At 32.5% G+C, this 20,336-nt stretch overlaps 3 protein-coding genes across 3 annotated transcripts; all 3 read left to right on the forward strand.

Moving 5' to 3' along the window:
• Nucleotides 1–12,107: 12,107 nt before the first annotated feature.
• LOC111201247 (glutathione S-transferase T3-like) lies at nucleotides 12,108–12,899 on the forward strand. The gene is made up of 2 exons (XM_022692877.2): nucleotides 12,108–12,136; nucleotides 12,203–12,899. The coding sequence occupies exons 1-2, from the start codon at nucleotides 12,108–12,110 to the stop codon at nucleotides 12,897–12,899; spliced, it is 726 nt and encodes a 241-aa protein (XP_022548598.2).
• A 645-nt stretch (nucleotides 12,900–13,544) lies between these two features.
• LOC106369729 lies at nucleotides 13,545–15,466 on the forward strand. The gene is made up of 4 exons (XM_048735485.1): nucleotides 13,545–14,256; nucleotides 14,437–14,687; nucleotides 15,322–15,384; nucleotides 15,440–15,466. Exons 1-4 carry the CDS (start codon nucleotides 13,545–13,547, stop codon nucleotides 15,464–15,466), a joined length of 1,053 nt encoding a protein of 350 aa, XP_048591442.1.
• An 812-nt stretch (nucleotides 15,467–16,278) lies between these two features.
• Nucleotides 16,279–19,868, forward strand: LOC106426493 (protein RGF1 INDUCIBLE TRANSCRIPTION FACTOR 1-like). The gene is made up of 4 exons (XM_048736587.1): nucleotides 16,279–16,667; nucleotides 18,545–18,619; nucleotides 18,703–18,840; nucleotides 19,393–19,868. Exons 1-4 carry the CDS (start codon nucleotides 16,440–16,442, stop codon nucleotides 19,690–19,692), a joined length of 741 nt encoding a protein of 246 aa, XP_048592544.1. The 5' UTR covers nucleotides 16,279–16,439; the 3' UTR covers nucleotides 19,693–19,868.
• Nucleotides 19,869–20,336: the final 468 nt, after the last annotated feature.

A 20,336-nucleotide genomic window follows, 5' to 3' on the forward strand; every position in this document is an offset into this window, starting at 1 on the left:
ATAAAGTATAACTTTAGTCAACATTAACTTTTACTTAACCGATATTTATTTGGTTAAGAAAAATCAAACGACGTCTTTCGACCGTTTTTGATATTATACATGATTATTTTTTTATTTTATAGATTCCACAACCTAAATAATAAAGATGTATGATTTTGGCCTAATTTGCACAAATTTTTTTTTTTAAATTTTTGTGCTGTAGCTTTAGAAATAAAGCTTAATAATGATTGACAAAAATTAGTAGAGTTTTGATGCAGGTTTTAAATTTTAAAACTAAAGCTAAATCATGGTTGATAAAGATTTGATGATTTAAAAATAAATAAAGATAAAAAGTGATAAAAAAATACTTCATCTTAGTCCTAGATGACCAGAAAATAATTATGAGCGAACTTTTTCTTCCTACCAACAGACCTAACCTAGATTGTTTCCTTTGTCACACATAGAAAATACTATATTCAAAATATAATTATTTATATTCTATTAAATTATTTAATTGTAACAAATTCAAAACAAAACTTTTGATAAAAAGTCAAAATTTATGAATATTTAATAGTTAAATATATTAAGTTATGCTTAGGTCTATTAATTAGTGTAATACATGATTAATCGAGTTTTCAATTTATTGAATTCTAGATTATGCATTTGTTGTATGATTGACACTTAGTTTATTAAATATAATAAATAGGATTAATCGTTCAATATATTTTAACAAACAAACATATAAAATAAAATCTACTCAAAATTATAAATTAAAAAAAATTATTAAAGAATTTTATTTTTACTTTTTCTTGTCAGCATTAAAAAAAGTATTTAGTTTTAAGTAAAACTTAATAGTCAAAAGTTAAATTAAATATTTAGAAAATAAATAAATTATTATTTTATTTTATTTTTTATAGAATGATTTTATTTTATTTTGAAATCGATAAATTTAATCTAAATTTTTTATAAATAAAACTATTTTAAATCATATATTTATGTGCAAAGCACCGAATTAGTATCCTGTGAAAGACTGGAATCTAATTTTACTTGGAGTATCATTATTAAATGTTTAGTTGTTATGGTTCACATTATTCTGAATTTTTGTTCAAAATAAAATTAGGGAAATTAGGCTAAATGACTAAAAAAAACAAATATACTAATTAACTATCCGAAATCATCTCTTCTCTCTTACTTTTTTCCTATCTCTCTCCCTCCTTTCTACAAATTTTGTATCTTTTTTTTTTGGTTATTTGGCAAATAACGCTATAAAATAGTACTTTTCTCAGCTATTAAAGATTAACAAAGTTCATAAACTAATAATTGGATGGAAAAATTTGGAGAAATACACTCAAATAAGAGTAATTTGAAAACTACACCATTGTTTAAATTTTTGGAAAAATACACTTATGTATAAATAAATTTAGCAAATTGTTCAATCTTAATATTTTTCAATTCTTAATTTATTTTATTTTATACGTAAAGTAACGACCAAATACTTTTATTAATTATTATCATTGTTTACGATAGCCTCCAAAAATTGAGGAAATTCATGGAACAATCTCCACTGAGTACTTAAAGAGAAAGACTTTCTAGCTAAAGAATATGCTGCTCTATTATTATTTCTCTTGGTATGTTGAAATCTGCAGTTAACAAACATTACTATCTAAAAAAAACGGTAGATAGGTAGAAATGAAATCGAGGCTGGAAATTCTTGTTCTGAATACTATTATTTATAATAGCATTATCTCCTTCAAAAATCAGATTAGTGTATTCCAATGACCATGAAGCTTGCATTGCCCAGATCAAAACTGTAAATTTTGATTCTTCGACTGTTGGACGGCCTTTAAAAACACCCATTCCTGATCCGAGAACGATGCCGTTACTACTTCATATCAACCAACCCATACCAGAGTTATGATGACCTGAAAATGAGAGGCATCATAGTTATATTTGACCCATCCTATCGGTGGAGGAGACCAAGCTGAAATTTCTCTATTATGAGATCATTGTCTAGTTGGACTTCAAGACAAATCTGGAAAAGATGCAAACCATTCCATAACATATGCCTTTGCTCTATTTAAATTATAGCCAGTGCCGTGCGAAGGTTATTAGGAGCTTAGAACAAAAATAATTTATTTTATATCAAATATGCATATTAATTTTTTTTAATACAAACCAGAAAATAAATTGTTTTCTTATCTTATATTTTAAAATTATTTTTAAGAAAAATTAATCTTATGAAAATTAAGGTAAAAGTTATATTTTTGGTTACAACTGAAAATTGTATATACAAACTCAAATTATACGTAGGAAAATGTTTTCCACATTCAAAATAAAAAATATATAATAAAATTAATATTCACAACAACTAAGCAGAAATAGTCATATTATTAAAAAATATTAAAAGATAATTATAGTTTTTATCATATTATCATATATTGATTATATGAGTTATGAATATAGAGGCCTCAAAATGTACTAATGTGATAGGGAGTCTGGGGTCAATGCCCCAAAATTGATAAGGTGAGCACGGCTCTGATTATAGCTTCCGGAATATTTATCTTCCGAAATAGTAACTCGTTCCTGCTTTTCCAAAATTTCCACATAAACCAAAAGGCAGTTGTCTACTTTCCTCCATTAACATATCATTATTTGTAATTTTGAAAAACAGCTTTAGCTTATCTTCTAGTGATCATGTATCATCTGTGAGCGTAGTTGGATAACCAGCAGCCAATGTTTTTAAACCCGACCCGGACACTGAACCGGACGACTTACCGGATCGCTGGGTCACTGGATCGACCGCGGGTGAACCGCGGGTTAATAAATGAATTAATTTTATTATATAATAATATATTAGCTACGAAAATAAATATATAAAAACTAAAGTTTAATATTTTCTAAATGTTTTTTAAAACATAAAATAATAGTTTGGATATATATACACTTTATGTTAAAAAAGTATTTAAGAAATACTTAACTTTAGTTTTTATATTTTTATTTTCATTTGACATGCAAAATATAAAAAAAAGTAGTTTAGACTATTTAAAATTTTCTGTAACAAAGTAAGAGTTATGACATCTAAAAAAATCAAGATATAAAATTCACAAATATTTAAATATCTAATTTGAATAATAAATTAACTTCAAATTCAAAATAAACTAAAAGTAAAAGATCATTGTAATAAATTGCCAATAAGAGAAATAAACTAACACCAAATCACATCAACTAATTTTGTTTTTTTTATCATCGTCCACTTCATTTTTTTAGGTGGCATAGTGAAAAATCATCATCAAAATCTAAAAATTACAAATATAAAACTGAAAAGGGAAAAACTATTTTTTTTGTCAGCATCTAACTTTTTAATTGAAAACTTAGAATATAAAACATAATCTAAAAACTAAAAAAAAGAGTAAAACTTATTTATTGGTTCAACCGGCGGTTAAACCGGTATCGGATTCCGGGGTTTAATGGGTTTTTGCAGGTTTTTACGGTTTTTTGCGGGTTTTTAAATATTGGGTTTTTCATAAAACCTAAACCGGATTTTTTCTGGGTCACCGGGTTTATCGGTTCAACCGCGGATCCGGATCGGGTTTCAAAACACTGCCAGCAGCTCTCCACATTGTTTTTGCATATAGACATGTGAATAAAATATGAAAAGTTGATTCCTCGCAATCGCAACAACGGGCACAATACGATCTACTTAAATGTGTCAATACCGAAGATTACTTTTAGAGGGAATAATTCTGGATGCAAACAATCTTGATTTGTTTATATAAGATTAAGAAAATTAAATAAACTTTATGTAAACTTCATGGTAAAGTCAAAACAAATCGTAATTTGTTTACTTTATTTTATCTTTGTTATTGTAAATTTTAAATGGTAAAATAACATATTTATCTCAACACACATATTTATCTTAAATATAAATACTTATAATAATACTATTATAATTAATTTCGAATTTATATATCAATTATTGAAATATTTAATTTTGGGTAAAAATGTTAATTTACATTTAAGAAAGTGTAATTTTCAAAAAATAAAATAGAAGGTGTAGTTTTCAAATTTCAGACTCTTAATGGGCACTTCGAGTAATTAACGGTGCTACTAAAATAATTGTTAAAGCCAAAAAGGGGATGAGCCTCCCAGGCAGGTCACAGCGACAACTGCAGAATATGCACTGCGCTTCGTTCGATAAAAGATTGTACTAATATTATCTGCAATAATAAATTGAATAAACATATAGATAATGTTCAAATGATCGAAGTTTTGATATATATATACGGGGACTACGTTTGGTAGAGTACTAATCCTTATTTCTTAGAGCATCTTCAACTTACATTCCATTTTTCATTTTAAATTAGAATACCGAATGAAAAAAATTTCAATCTTACTTTATTTCTCACTCTATAATATCAATTGTCAAAAACAAAAATAACCGGATACATTGCGGTTGTTTTTCTATTTGACAATTAGGATTGAAATTTTTTTCACTCCGTATTCCATTTTAGAATGAAAATTGAATGTAAGTTGAAGATGCTCTAAGAAATAAAGATTAGTACTCTAACAAACGTATTCCCTATTGTATGGGTGTATTCATCAAAATTTAAGTGATTTTAAGTGTTACGTAGATATTTAATTAATAATTAAACTAATACAGATTAATATATTTAAAATCACGGATTTAAATAAAAACAACATAATTATATTTAATAAAATTTTGTATTTACTTTGCATACCAATAAATTATAGAAATTATAATTTTTAAATAAAAAATTAAATCACTAATTGATTATTATAGTTATTATGTTTTGATTATTTTATAAATATTTACATTCAGAGCACATGAGAATCATCTTGTTTATAGTTACTGTACAATTTTGTATAATAGTTTTCTACATCCTCATAGATTAACAAGGGTTTCAATTTAGATTCCATTTGTTATAAATAATAATATATCTAACTTTGTGTATGCTTAATCAGACCAATCTTGCATTATAATAAAATAAAGTTAGGTTACTTTGAAAGAGAAAATAAATTGTGTAAAGTTTCTGCCAAAAAATAATAATTCTGCAACTGGTTTATAATTTTTTTTTTTTGCAACATTTTTGTATAAGTAATTTTTAATATTTTACAAAGAATATTTCTATCACTGAACCAAAACAGGACTCGGGTATCACTCCCAGTCTCCCAGTACAACATGTCAATTCCAACTTCTTTTTAGTATATCTATTTTTTTATCAAATATTAAACCAGAACAATTTGGGTTATATCTATACATACAAGGAAATTACCAATAATGGATATTAATATTATTAATATATTATTGAATAATAAATCAGCTTGAGTAACAGAATGACCGTTCGACGTCCAAAAAAAAATCAATTTGTGAAAAGAATTATACAGTAATGTTGCAACTGGAAAAAGTACATCAGATATTTTCCCTCAAGTTCAGATGTGAGCCAAAACCAAATGTACTTTTTTTTAAACGCTTACTATAAAAATAAGAGGTTGGACTTAAACATGTCCATCCAGAGACAAACAAGGGTTCAAGCAGTTTTTGAGCACGCTATCTGTTGGCTCACTACAAGATCTAGAAATAAAGGAGAAAGAATAAGAGGTGAAGGAAGAAGATAAACCGGCGATGTCCGATAGAGCTCCGTCGATCCTTGATTCCGGTGGATTGGTCCGATGAGCACTTCGAGTCTGAGCGTACCCAGATGTGATTGATGTTAAGGGAGATCACATGCATGAGAGCTTCTCTTATCGCCAAAGCTTCAACGAGTAGAGGAAATGATACATGTTTTTTGTAGAGTGATCCGCAATCAATTTCTGGCGTCGTGGCATCTGAGAAGATCCAGCCCTGTCCCGCTGCTCCCGATTCTACTTTCCAAGCTGCGTCTGTGTTACAACGAATCAGATCGGTGATAATTGTTGGAAGTTTGATCGTGGGGGTGGGCGGATTGATGGGGCTACTGGTGCAGGTTGAGCCAATTCCCATTCTCTAGCAGCGGCAATTGCTTTGTTGAAAGTTTCCTGAGGAGAAAAGGATCGATTCTGAAAAAGGGTTTGATTTCAAGCGCCCAAAATCGCCCGACAGATCCATGCAAAAGCACTTATAGTGATTCCGAAGGGGGGTAGTGTGATCCATTTCCTTGATTCCCATATTAAGTCCTTAAAAGTGTGATACTGGGTTGTGAGGATCGGCTCATTCAGGGTCCGTAGCTCCAAACTTCTTGGGCAAAGCCGCATTGTATGAAAATGTGGAGGGTGGATTCCTGAAGACCACAGCGACAGCAGTTTGTGTTGGATAGTACGCCTCGTCTTTGGAGATTAACTCCCGTTGGTAAAGCCTCTTGAGTTGCTTTCCATAAAACATCTTAATCTTTGGATTAAGGGGAGGGTTCCAAATGGCTTTCTTCCAATCAAAAGATTCAATAGGCGATAGTAAAACTTGTGTGGTGCTACCATTTAAGTTGCTTACTCTAATTGTTGTGGATGCATATGAAGTACTCAGAACCGAGACTGGGATTGTCGATTGGTTGGATTGGTTTTGGGTGGAGAATTATCCTGATTTTGCAGGGTAGATTCCAAAGCTGCTAGGTAGCCAGACAAAGGCATCTTGTGCGTTGAGAATAATCTGTTGTATTTTCGGGATGTATTGAGTCAATTTAGGGAACACGCCATCAATTAGAAGAGTTTTTCATTCCCAAAACCAAATGTATAAAAATATAAGACTGAAACATTTTCTCCAGTTTTAGAAAAAATTATTGTTGGAACATGATTTATCTCATAAATTTAGCATACTAAAAGTTCATTCAAGATGAACATTCGATAATATATATATATATGGTTATCAGTAAAACCCAATTATTTTGTCTAAAGGATTACCTATTAATTCGAGGTAGCCATCTTCAAAAATACTCCATCCATTCCTAAATGTAGGATGTTTTAAAGAATTTTGATGTTGGAATATATAAGATGTTTTCAAATTTCTAAGCAATTTTTTACTTTATTTAAAACTGTGTAACTAATCTATTTGATAATCTATTTTTTAATTGGTTGAATAACATTAATTTATAGTTTTAATGATATTTTCTAGACAAAAAAACGATTTTCTTAATATGCGTGTTTTTACGTAAACATCTTATATTTAGGAACAGAGGGAGTGGAACTCAAGACCAAATCACTTTGCAATCAAGCACTTATCAATGATAGACCATGGATTTGAACCACTTTTACCCATGGTTTATAAGTGTTTTAACTACTATTTATTATATTATAGAGTTTATTTAGTATATTTATAGGATCAGGAGTGATTTGGAAGAAAGTGATGATTTTGGAGCATTTTAGAGCATTTTAGAGATATTTGGAGTGAGCACCCGAGATGACCATCGAGCACGACCATCGATCGATAATAAAGACGAATAATCGATCGATGTTCACATCGTGACATCGATCGACAGCGAAGTGCGCAAAAAGCCCGTTTGGTCTTAGTCGACTTAGAGCCCAAGTCTTCACCAATTTACAAGATTACTCCTGACGAGTTTTAACCTAATTATATAAGCTTTGCCAACATGTTGGAGGAAAAGTGTGCTTTCTTGTTTTATTATTTTCACAGCAAAGGTTTTCTAGGATTTTAGTAGATTGGAGAGAAGATCCAAAGAGATTTGTGATTGGAACTCCATTGATATCTATCTATTTATCTATGTAGTTTTTATTCCTTATTGCTGTTATGAATTACTTAGCCATGTCTGAGTAGTTATCTTTGTTAGATTTATGGTTTAAATTGGTTATGATTAGCCCTAACTATACAATGCTAAGTTGTGATATTCAGCTCTAGGATTATCATTAATGCATGTTTCTAGATTAGCTACCTAGAACTTTTCCTAGGAGTTGTAGATAAGCGTTAGCTTGCATCTCACCATGAATCCATCCTAACTGAGCTAAAATTGCTAGAGTAAGGCGATAGCTGATCTAGGAAGCTTAGTGAGCATATTCAACCCGTGCATTATTGCTTGACCAAAAGCGTCGATCGATATTCCTATTGAATAATCGGTCGACGTTTCAACAAGTGTATCGATCGATATTACTATAGAATCATCGACCGATACTGGTCAATAGACAAACCTAGAAAGCGAAAGCCTAATGGTTTGTTATTAAGTGTTGAGCTCTATAATATCATGCATACAACTTATTAGGCATCTGTAGAATTATAATCATGATTACCTGAATAAAAGCCCTAAGTCTAACTACTTTCATCTAAGTACCAAAACTCCAATCAATCAATCGAGCAATTAACTTGTTCACAAACCTGTCTTTTACATTTAATAATAATAAACCTAGGTTAATCAACTTAAATAAATTTATTAGGTTCCCTAGCTCCATGAGAATTCGATCTCTAGATACTACAATTGAACATCTTATTTGAGAGAGTAATTCACTCCTTAGGATAATTTGAATGAGATAAATCAACAACTCGAGATCCTCAAATTAAAATACGGTACATACACCTTAAATATACAAAGTAGTTAGATCGAGTTAAAGAATATAAAAAGTTAACCAAAATCATCATTTTACAGATAAATTTTACCTATTTACTTGGATATTTATAATACACTCTATTTTCTTTGTTTTTTTTTGTATTTGTCATATTAATCATCAATATTAAATCTAATTCAAGAAAATTATCTTATTAAAGATCTATTCACAAATATTATATCTCACCACTTTCTAAATTTAAGACTTATTTTGTAATACATTAATTGTGAATTTTAACTCCAATAAGGCAATAATTATAGCTGTCTTCTTAGATACACATATACTTGACATTATGATTCTCGAAAATTTGGATAATTGTCATTGATCTCACATACAAGCAAGACCGTTATATTTTGTTTTGTAAAATCTTTATCACCAATTTAATCAACTAAATCAGTCTACATTTTTGAATTTATTTTGTTGATAAAAGAGGTTAACTATACTGAAGATGAAAAGGTTAGTTATATTTAAATATTGAAAAAAAAAACGAAAATGAATTAAGAAGGAATCGAGGTAAGAAGTACTTAAAAAGCTTTTAGAAAAGGAACATCACTCTTGCCAAGGCCAACGTCTCTGCCATCCATGCTCTCTTGTATTCTCTTCCTTTCTCATTCTTATTTATTATTTGGCTTTTATTTTTTTTTTTTTTGAAAAAAAAATTATTTGGCTTTTATACTATTTTCATGTGTTAGTTTAGTCTAACATTTTTATTACAAGTCCACGAAATCTTTTTCATGTCAAAATCCTGGCATTCAGGTTTACAGAGTATACGTTTATATTGTTCTTTGATAAATAAAAAAAAGGTTTATATTGCTCATAACATGCACGAAAACAAAATTCTCAATTTGAAGAAACAAAATCTATTGATCCTGTATTCTTGTCAATTCTCTTTATATTGATGGCATTATGATTATATATACACACAAAACATAAATAAATAGTTTTATAAGAAGAAGTACAAAAACATTTGTGAATTATTTTTAAACTATCGTGAAAACTAGTAATTATAAGATCCAATGCAGCTAAAATTTATAATTTATTTATTTTGGATTTAAATTGTTACCCTACATTCAGTTTTGCAATATTTATATCTGCAAATAACAAGGAGTAGGGGATTAGTTTAGTAAAGCTCATTTTGTCAAGTATGTGAGTTCAATTACAAAAAAAAAGCAAGAGACCTTAAATCTGCGGCTACAAAAAAGGCAAAATCTTATCTAAAGAAAGAACGCCAAAAATATAATAAACTCTTAAATACATAACTTAGGTTTAATGCTATAACCAACAAGACTAAAACTAAATCTAATCTGAGAAGTTAAGTTTTCAGCTTTTGGCCACCTGTAGACAGATTTAAGCTAGTTCATTTGTGAAAAAACTAACTAATCATCGAACAAACCGAGAAACAGATGTATTATCGGTAGAAAGCCTCAGTTCAAAAAAAAAACAGATGTATTATCGGAGGAAACTTGCGTAGCAACATGCAGTGGCGGTAAGGCATCCTGCCCCGGCCATCACAAAAATAAGTGAGACCTGAATCCAACCTAACCAGAAGCGAGGAGAGAAGTAGATTGTAGATATCAACAATAGAAAAGCATATCCAATTCTTGAGAGCATCTCCATTAGAGTATCAGAAGATGTTCATGGGCTCAGATTCATAGGGCCGAAATACTTTTTAAATTAAAAAAATGGGTTATTTTCAGTGAACCGGTTCGCCAGAGTGAACCCGTATGATACGGGTTCATACCACGTGGCAACACCTCATTGGGAGGACTTTTTTGTGTTGACGAAGACGAAACACGGGTCTCTCGATATCTCTTTCATTTTTCCTCATTTCTAAGTTTCTTTCTCTCTGCGGCGATTTGTCGAGCGACGGCGACGACTAAGCTTTTTTCCATCTAATCGACGACGGCGTGTCTCCTCCACTAGCTCAGGTGCGTATCGAGTACTTTCACGGTATAGTAGAATCGATTTTGGGCTCCAAAGCGATCTCGAAATCGATTCGGGGAGTTAGGGTTCTTAATCGATTTGGGGGTTTCGAGATAAGAGTTGTAAATCGTTTAGGGGCTTTTGATTTATGGTTGTAAATCTTCCTACCGGTTCAATTTAGAGTTTCTTTATCGGGGATTCGAAATCGATTTGGGGGTTTAGGGTTCTTAAATCGATTTGGGGGTTTCGAGATAGAGTTGTAAACCGGTTAGGGGGTTTCGTTTTATGGGTGTAAGGCGTCATGCGGGTTTGATTTAGGCATGGTTTCAACAGTTTGTTTTGTCATTCTGTTCTAATCAATATGGTTTTGTGGTTCAGATGGATCTCAGGGAAGATAGAAGAGACACAAAGAGGGAAAAGGACTACGTCAACATGCTAGGATATGTTGCTGACTCGGAATACGGGATTCCGACAAGGTGTCCGTGTGGTGGGAGAATCATTGACGAGGTCCGGGGGAAGGAGGACTACGACACTCTTCCTGGCAAGCGCTTCTTCACTTGCAAAAATTACCAGGTAAACAAGGCTGTTTGTTTAAGTTAAAAATAATTATCGAAATGATTCTGACTTGTGTTTATATTGTAAACAAGGGTGATGGGTTCCATTATCGCCAGCCATGGGTGATTGGTGTCCAAGAGGAGATCGAACGCATGACTAAGCGGGTGGAGGAGGCTGAGCAGGTGATCAACGGGGTCCCAAAGCTCAATAATCAGCTGGAGACACTCGAGGTTAGTTAAGTATACTTTTGAGTCTCTCATATTTGTCCTCTTTTATTAAGTCACTCACGCTTTTACTTGTGTTTACATGTGCAGGCACAGGTTAAAATCCTCACTGTGCAGGTTGATAACCTCCATGTTCAGGTCACTGACATGGAGAAGATGGAATGCCTGAGTAAGCGGTTGGAGGAGGCTGAGGAGGTGATCAAGGGGGTGCCGGATCTCAATAAAAAGATAGAGACACTGGAGGTTAGTGAATCTCAATAACGTAGTTAATATTTGTAGTTAATATTAAGTCACTAACACTGTTCGATTCCCGTTTCCATGTCTAGGCACAGGTTGAATTTCTCACTGGCCAGGTTGATAACCTCACTGCTCATGTCGAAACCTTGGAGAAGCTCTGCTTCGAATGAAACCCAAAGGTAACACTCAACCTGAACTAATAGTTATTGTTTTAAACCTAAAAGAAAATGAAGTTCTATGTTAGAGTTTGTTCAACTACAACTAGTTCTTGGTATTAAGCTTAAGCGTAACTGAATGTTAGTGTTTGTTCAACTAGAACTCGTTGTAGTTCTTGTTTTAAGGCTAAAAGAAACTGAACTAGAACTAAGCTAAAGCAAACCCTATAATTGTCTTTCAAAAACTTGCATTAATTCTGTGTTGGTTGGCCGCTGTGATGAATGGTTGATTTGATTTCCTATAATTTCCTTTCAAAAAACTGAGTTGATGTGTAATGAATGCTCTGTGTGAATGTTGTTGTGTTATTAACTATAATGAATGTTTGGTAGTTAGATTTTGTTTAATTGTGTGAGCAAAAAGTAGTTTAAAAAGATAGCAAAACAATGTTCTCAAAACGCACAACAACTTAAAAACACCAACATAGAAACCAAAATGGATCCCTTTTACCAGAACTCTCCCGAGTTTGTTACCCTATTAGCTTCTCAGAACACTCAAACAATAGACTTAGAGTCCCCTTAGATTCCTAGGTTTAGTAGCCAGACCTCTGAAGATCCTAAACCCGTGGAAAGGAGGAAGTGGACAACGAAACAAGACACTATCCTCATCAGTGCTTGGTTGAATACCAGCAAGGATCCCATAGTGAGTAATGAGCAGAAGGCAGGAGCGTTTTGGAAGAGGATAGAAGAGTATTACAATTCGAGCCCTCAGCTAACTGGCTTACCCACTAGAGAGGCAAGTCAATGTAAGCAGCGGTGGGGAAGGTTGAATGAGCAGGTGTGCAAGTTTGTGGGTTGCTATGAGGCGGCAGTGAAGGAACAAGCTAGTGGCCAAAATGATAACGATGTCATGAAGGCTGCCCATGACATCTTCGAAAATGACTACCACGCAAAGTTCTGCCTTGAACATGCGTGGAGGGAGCTACGGTTTGATCAAAAATGGAGATCAAACTGTGGAAACAAAGATGGTGCAAAGGACAAAAGGAAGGAACCTGCGGAGGTGGTGCCTGACTTGGAAGAGGTTAGGCCTCCTGGTGTTAAGGCTTCCAAAGCAGCCAAACGCAAGAAGCATGGGAATGAAGCTGCGTATGATCAATTAGAGAGCATGCTAGTTGTGAAAGAGAACATATCCAAACACCGACTCCTTGAACGTCTCCTTGCCCATAAAGAGACGCTATCTGAAATAGAAGTGTCTCTGATGAACAAACTCATAACCGAATTGCTTTGATCTTGTTAGTGCCGTAAATTTGTTTAGAACTTACGTATTGTTGTAACACTTAGTAGGTTGCTAGTTCTGGACATTGAAGTTAGTTGCTTGTATCCGCTTTGATCTTGTTAGTACATTCTTTTGCTTTTACTACATAACTGTTGGTTTAACTTGCTTGTTCTGTCTTGTTGTGCAGGTCACAGGTGCTTGTCTGGCGCAGGAGTTTGACTCAACTCGAGCGTCTGTTTGTTTCACGGGTTGTCTGTTTGCTTCACGGGAATGTACTATGTATGTTTGCTTCACGGGAAAGTGTAGAATTTTGTTGCTTTCTACACTTTGTTTTTTCATTCACGGGTTATGTAACTTGCTTCTCTGCACTCTATATAAACTATATCTCTCTTTTCTTCTATCGATTATCTCTTAATCTACAATATTCTCCTTCCTTTCGCTCTTGTGGTATTGTCTTTGGAGTTGTATACAACTTTTATCACTTTTTTTCCCCAAAAACACTTAACCAACAATCCATCACTGAACACTCCTCAAACCTCCGTATAGAAAATAGTGATCAGCCACAACGCGCTGAACCTTTTTTTTTCCCAAAAACTTAGCCAGATTCCCAATTACTTAACTCAAAAAGTTATTCATTTCTCTAATCCCAAAAATACAATGTCTTCCTCGTCGTCTGATGGTGTTGATCAAAGATTAGACGAAGCTTTTGAAGAAATGTTTGACCAACAATTTGATCATGCATTCGAGTCAGTATTTGATGTTCAAGCTAAAAAACCGAAGAGACGAGCTTATATCGAAAGAGATCGGGAACAAGGTCACAATATACTTTGGAACGACTATTTCAGTGAAAATCCTACATACCCACCGCAAATGTTTAGGCGACGTTTTCGAATGAATAAGCCGTTGTTTCTTCGCATTGTTGATCGGCTAAATAATGATGTTCCATACTTTAAGCAACGAAGAAATGCTCACGGAAGGTACGGGCTCTCCGCACTTCAAAAGTGTACAGCGGCTATACGTATGCTGGCATATGGACAACCTGGAGATACGTATGACGAATATCTCCGACTTGGTGAGAGTACTGCACTTTTATGTTTAGAAAATTTCAATAACGGGATAATACAAATCTTTGGAGATGAGTATCTAAGGAGCCCTACACCGGAAGATCTTCAACAATTACTCGATGTTGGAGAGGTACGCGGGTTTCCAGGGATGATAGGCAGCATTGACTGTATGCATTGGGAGTGGAAAAACTGCCCAACGGCTTGGAGAGGACAGTACACACGTGGTTCAGCAAAGCCGACAATTGTCTTAGAGGCTGTGGCATCACATGATCTTTGGATATGGCACGCATTTTTCGGATTACCAGGTACACTCAACGATATTAATGTTCTTGATCGGTCACCAGTTTTTGATGACATTTTACAAGGTCGAGCTCCTAAAGTAAAATTCAAGGTCAACGGCCACAACTATCGTATCCCGTATTACCTTACCGACGGAATCTATCCGAAATGGTCAACATTTATCCAATCCATCCCACTTCCTCAAGGTCCTAAAGCAGAGCTATTTGCTGAACGTCAAGAATCCGTCAGAAAAGATGTCGAACGTGCTTTTGGAGTATTGCAAGCGAGGTTTGCAATAGTTAAAAACCCAGCTCGAATTTGGGACAAGGAAAAGATAGGTAGGATTATGAGAACTTGTGTCATACTGCACAATATGATAGTTGAGGACGAACGACACGGATACACTCTGTTTGATACATCTGACTTCGAAGCAGGAGAGTCAAGCAGAAGTTCCCAGGTTGATTTCTCGTACTCTACGGACACCCCATCCATTATCAGTAATATGCTTCCCATTCGCAATCAAATTCGAGATCAACAGATACATGATCGTTTGAAAGCTGATTTAGTCGAAAATATTTGGCTAAAGTTTGGTAATCCTAATGAATAATATTTGTATGTTCATGAATTCTCATTGTATTGAATAAAAACTTTTTTAAAAAAAATTACAAATTTTTTTTTTCCTAAGAACCCCGTCTTCAGGTTCACCAATGGAAGAGCAAAATAGATACAGGTTCATCACTATTCATGGCCCCACCAAAAATATATTAAAAAAATTCTATGAACCCCAAGTGGGAGTTTACTAATGGAGATGCTCTGAAGACAGTACGTGAAGACTCTCTCTCTCTCTCTCTCTCTCTCTCTCTCTCTCTCTCTCTCTCTCTCTCTCTCTCTCTCTCTCTCTCTCTCTCTCTCTCTCTCTCTCTCTCTCTCTCTCTCTCTCTCTCTCTCTCTCTCTCTCTCTCTCTCTCTCTCTCTTCTGCTTGGTCAACGAAAGGTAAAACTTTGGTGGCACACACGTATTGGTGCAAGTCATTCGCAGTACCACCATGAATGTTGAATCTGGAAGACTTTCTTATTTTTCGATTATGCAGGCTCGCAAGTTGGAATTTAAGTGGAGAAAAATCCTCTACCCAGTCTTTCATGGGGATTGCAAGGTGTTGGTTCACATCTTTTAGAGTTTTCGGATTGGATTGAAAAATGTACCGACAGGGTGTTGTGGCGGTTGATCCTGAGTAGCATTCCAATCTTGCGGGTATCAACTACTATGGGCTAATACTGAAATTTTCAGTTTAAGATAGCCCGATGATTCGACCAAAAAAAAAAAGAAAAAGATAGCCCGATGATGTAGGATCAGCTTTTTAATCTTGCAATTTGTGGTATATGAGGTTTAAGCAACGGTTCAATTTTCTATAGAGTGGATCTATTCTCTTTGTGGTTTATGAGTTCTTTAAGGATTGATCATGTAGTGTAGGTAGCCCTCGAGTGTTTCTGGCCAATACTCTATTACATCTTTGATTTTGTGGTTAATTTTTTTGTGGAAGTTATAATTTTGTATTCTTTTATTAGTTAATGAGAGTCGATGTTCAGCGAAAAATAAAAGTTTATAAAGAAGAAAGTAACCAAATCCCCTCGTGAAGATCTCACTCCAATCTTTTGGTTCCATGCAGTAAAGGTAAATAAACAACTTCGAATTTCGAATATAAGTTATTGTGTAATGAAAACAAAACTGATTAAAAGCTTTTATAATTTTATTACATTTGTAAATGACACTTTGTCACACGTGATTAAACACTTTGTCAAACATTTTCTTACATTTGTAAATGACAACTTCACATCTCTCTCTGTTAGAATTGATCTTTCGCCAATGGAAAAAATATTTGATCTTTCTGGGAACACTTCGTTTTCTCAATAAAAGACATTCTCTCTCTTTCTCCTCCCAACAACGATACTTTCTCTCTCTATAAGTAGAGACAATAATTCTGGAACCTCCTCTACATACACACAAGTATACAAAACAATCCACACATTCATTATATATAAACATTTACATTCACTATTCTTCTCACACCGAAAATAAAAACAAAAAAAACCCACCTGGTCCAAAAGCTCACAAACAAAATCTCAATCTCTTAGGGTTTTTCTCTTCTTCTTGCAAAGAATAGGTTTTTAGAAATTAAGTAATTTCTCATCTGGATCTTGTCTAACAAAAATGGTGAGAGAAGGTCAAGAGGAGGAGGAGGAGGAGGAGATGATAATGACGGTGGCGGCGACGACTAAACCTGCATGGCTTGAAGGATTAATTGCGGAAACTTTCTTCTCGAGCTGTGGGATCCATGAGAGTCGCCGTAAAAGCGAGAAGAACGTATTTTGCTTGCTCTGTTGTCTCAGTGTTTGTCCTCACTGCCTCCCTTCGCATCGATCCCATCCTCTTCTTCAGGTAACTAATCTGTAATGTACGAAAAATCATTTCATCAAGTTAACTGAGAAATATCACGAAATTTCAAGAATTGTAATTTTGGATTTTTTTTTTTTTTTTTGCAGTTTCTTATTGTCAAAAGATCTTGGTAATTTTCTTGGTATTTTTTTCTCAAAAAAATTAAAAAAATCGTGGTAACTTTCCCTGAAAATTCTCAATTTCATGGAAAACATATTACTTAATTTTGTTGCTGTGTGCAACTAATATTTTCTTGAATTCATGCACATATTTCTGTTTTAATTTTTCTCTCCAACATCTTTTCAGATTTTTTTAATGCAAATTAGAGAGCTTTTGGAAACTGTACTATGGAGAACTTTTTTATTCAAATGGACCTTTCATTATCATAAACTTTTCCTTCGCCCCAAATATTTTTTTTTCCTTTTGTAATGTTCTTCTTAAAAGACACTTTAAATCACCTTCCTAAACTTTCTCTACATTTTTGAATTTTACTCAGACTGAATTTCATACATGTAACCCTTTAGATCATTTCTCTAGTTTTTTTTTTTTTTGTCACAAGATCATTTCTCTAGTTAAGTTAAAAATTGTAGAGCTTGAAAGCAAAATTCCAGATTGTAAACACTATGTCATGTATGTATACATATATCATTGATGTATGTATATGTATGTATACAAGTACTTGAATTGTCTATTGTTTAGATTTGGTTTGTTTCTATATATAGTATGTATCTTTTCTCATATTTTAGTTATTCTTTCTCTTTTCAAAATTTGCTTGGTTCCTCCAAATTTATTGTCTTCTCTCTGCTCAACTTCTCTTGAGCTGTTGCTTTCAAAAAACATCAAAGCTTTGACCAAATTTCTCTTCCTTCACTTCCATTTACTTCTTTCCAACAGTTTTTGTTTTTATTATTAAAAATATTAGTAATCTTTTTTCTACTATTCCCCAAAATGGTTATTGGTGCTAATCAGAAATCATGCCTCTCACTATAAGATGTAGGCAAGATTTAATCTATTCTCTGTAGTAGGAATGCTTCAGGGGAGTGAAGGATGAAGTTTTTTGAAGCAGTTACGAATGTTAACCAATGGGGACTTAATATTCTATCTTTTTTTTTAGCAACATTAAGAGCATCTCCAATGGTGCATTAAAATGAGGGAAAACATCAAAAAATAAAGAAAATTCATTTCCAATGATACTTCATTTTGAGAAAAAAAAATGAGGATATGAATAGTATTCCCTCAAATTTGAGAGAACACTATTCACAACCTCATTTTGATGTCCAACTTTTTTTATTTACATAATGATCTTTTGCTTTTTAACAATCTTTATTTTATGTATAAACAAAACATTAACACTAAACATAACATTTATAACTTTATATCCAATATGTATAAACTGATTAAACTTCTTAAAATATAGTTACCAATAATTTTATAAATTATAATATGTAATTAAAAGAAAATAAGATAGAAAACACTTCTCTCTTCGAAATGTGTTGATTGATCATTTGTTGAAAAAAATATAGTGATAGTACTATTTAAGTAAAATTCTACTATTACTTTGTATGTTGTTATGTATTTTTATTAATGTAATAAATATTTGCTTTTTATAAGTTAAAGTTTGGTTAAATTGTAGAATTTAAAAATAAGTGAGTATAATCTAAAAATCTTATAAAATAAAAGGTGTTAGTTGCAATAAATAAAAAGTTGCAAAATAAATATATTAAGAATCGGGGAAGAAAATGAGGAGAACTATTGGAGCAAATCATAAACTCATTTTGAGGGAAAAAATTAGAGAAACCATTGGAGATGGTCTAATTGTTGAGAATCTCATAGATTGCTCATATGTATCAGTTAAAGCATTTTGGTTTATGAATTGGTAGGTGAGACGATACGTATACCACGATGTCGTTCGGCTGAGTGATCTTGAGAAGCTCATAGATTGCTCATATGTTCAGGTAATAACTTCTCATACAGAGCTTTCAATTTTATTTATATATTGTTGAAATTTTTGTTACTAATTGAGAAGTTTAATATTCAGCCATATACAATTAATGGAGCTAAAGTGATATTCATAAACCAAAGACCACAATCAAGAGCCAAGGTCTCATCAAATGTTTGCTTCACTTGTGATAGAATCCTTCAAGAACCATTCCACTTTTGTTCTCTCTCTTGCAAGGTAATTTCAGTTACATATTCTTTTTGGAATTTGGTGTACTTTGAATGTTTAAACCCTAAGAAAATTAAAAGTCATATTTATTGATTTCTAATAATAATAATATCTTCCTTAATGAAAAAAAAACATGGAAATTTAGTTATGAGTTGCTGGCATAGTTGACCCATGAATGGCAAAGTGAGACCCATTAACTCATGAGATTCACTTGTTTATTGTTTTTATCCTAATAGAATTAACAATATAATATAATAAAATACTTGCTTCAACTTTTTGACTATGGCATAAAGTTTTTTTTTTGTAAAACAGATCATTACTCTAAAGATAGTAGACAAAACTTTGGAAAACAGCTGTTTTTCCATCTTTATAGTAATCATGTTATATTTTTCCCTTGGATTATGTGTTACATTTGTTTAATTCTCATAAACACATATGTGAAAAGTACAAAGTGGGCACTTTCCTAGGTTATGAACTATCATGTTCAATAACACATATCTTACTATAAGACACAATTATGTTACCTAGCAAAGATTATAACTTTTTAAAATTTATATGTAGGTGGATTACTTAATTTATCAAGGAGATGATCTATCAAGCATTCTCTATAGAATCGATGAATCGGATTTCACGTTTGCAAGTTTGAGAATGGACGGACACGATCAGTTTGGAGAGATATCAACAATGGTGGACGATGCCGACGATATTATGGTAATCTCAGATCAATCGGAGCAAGGTAACAATAGTAATAAGAAAGAGAAAAAGAAAAAGAAGAAGAAAGAGAGCAATTACTTTCCCGGAATGGTTCTTTCACTTGGCAGCAGAAGAAAAGGTGCTCCTCATAGGGCTCCTTTCTCATAATTTAAAACAAGGAAGCCATAACAGAAAATTATAAGCATTCATATACGTGTCTCTGTGTATCATGTTTCTTTGATTAGGTATAATCCTATTTCATGAGCTGATCACCAAAATGTGTTGTCTTTTATGGGGTTGTTTATTTGTTTTCAGTTTTTGTGTTGATGTGAAATCAGTTCTCACGTTTATTTGTTGATAAATTATTAGCTTTTCATGAATAAAGGCTGTATATCATTTGGTACTTTATAAGAGTATATATAATACTCAAGATTATTTATACATATTAAAAATTAAAATTTATTTTATTTATTATTTTTTGGTTTAATTTTTATTTAGTTTTAAGTTTTATAGTAAGTTTTTAGATAAAGTAGTTATATCATTTATATTTGTATATATTAATTTTCTAGCTTTAAGATCATTTACAATGTATTTCTCTATTTTTTCTTCTAAAATAGAAGAATTCTATAATAGAGATGGATTTGTTTCCAATGTATTTATCTATTTTTTTTTCTAAAAAACAATTCTTGATATATTATTTTCTAATTTTATAAATAGTACATTTTATTTGTGAAAATTGAAAACCAACTTAATTTAGTTTAACATTCATAAAATTATGATATTATTTATACTGAATATTTTTATAGAAACTA

The sequence above is a fragment of the Brassica napus genome, chromosome A7, assembly GCF_020379485.1.
Source record: "Brassica napus cultivar Da-Ae chromosome A7, Da-Ae, whole genome shotgun sequence".
Taxonomy (NCBI): Eukaryota; Viridiplantae; Streptophyta; class Magnoliopsida; order Brassicales; family Brassicaceae; genus Brassica; species Brassica napus.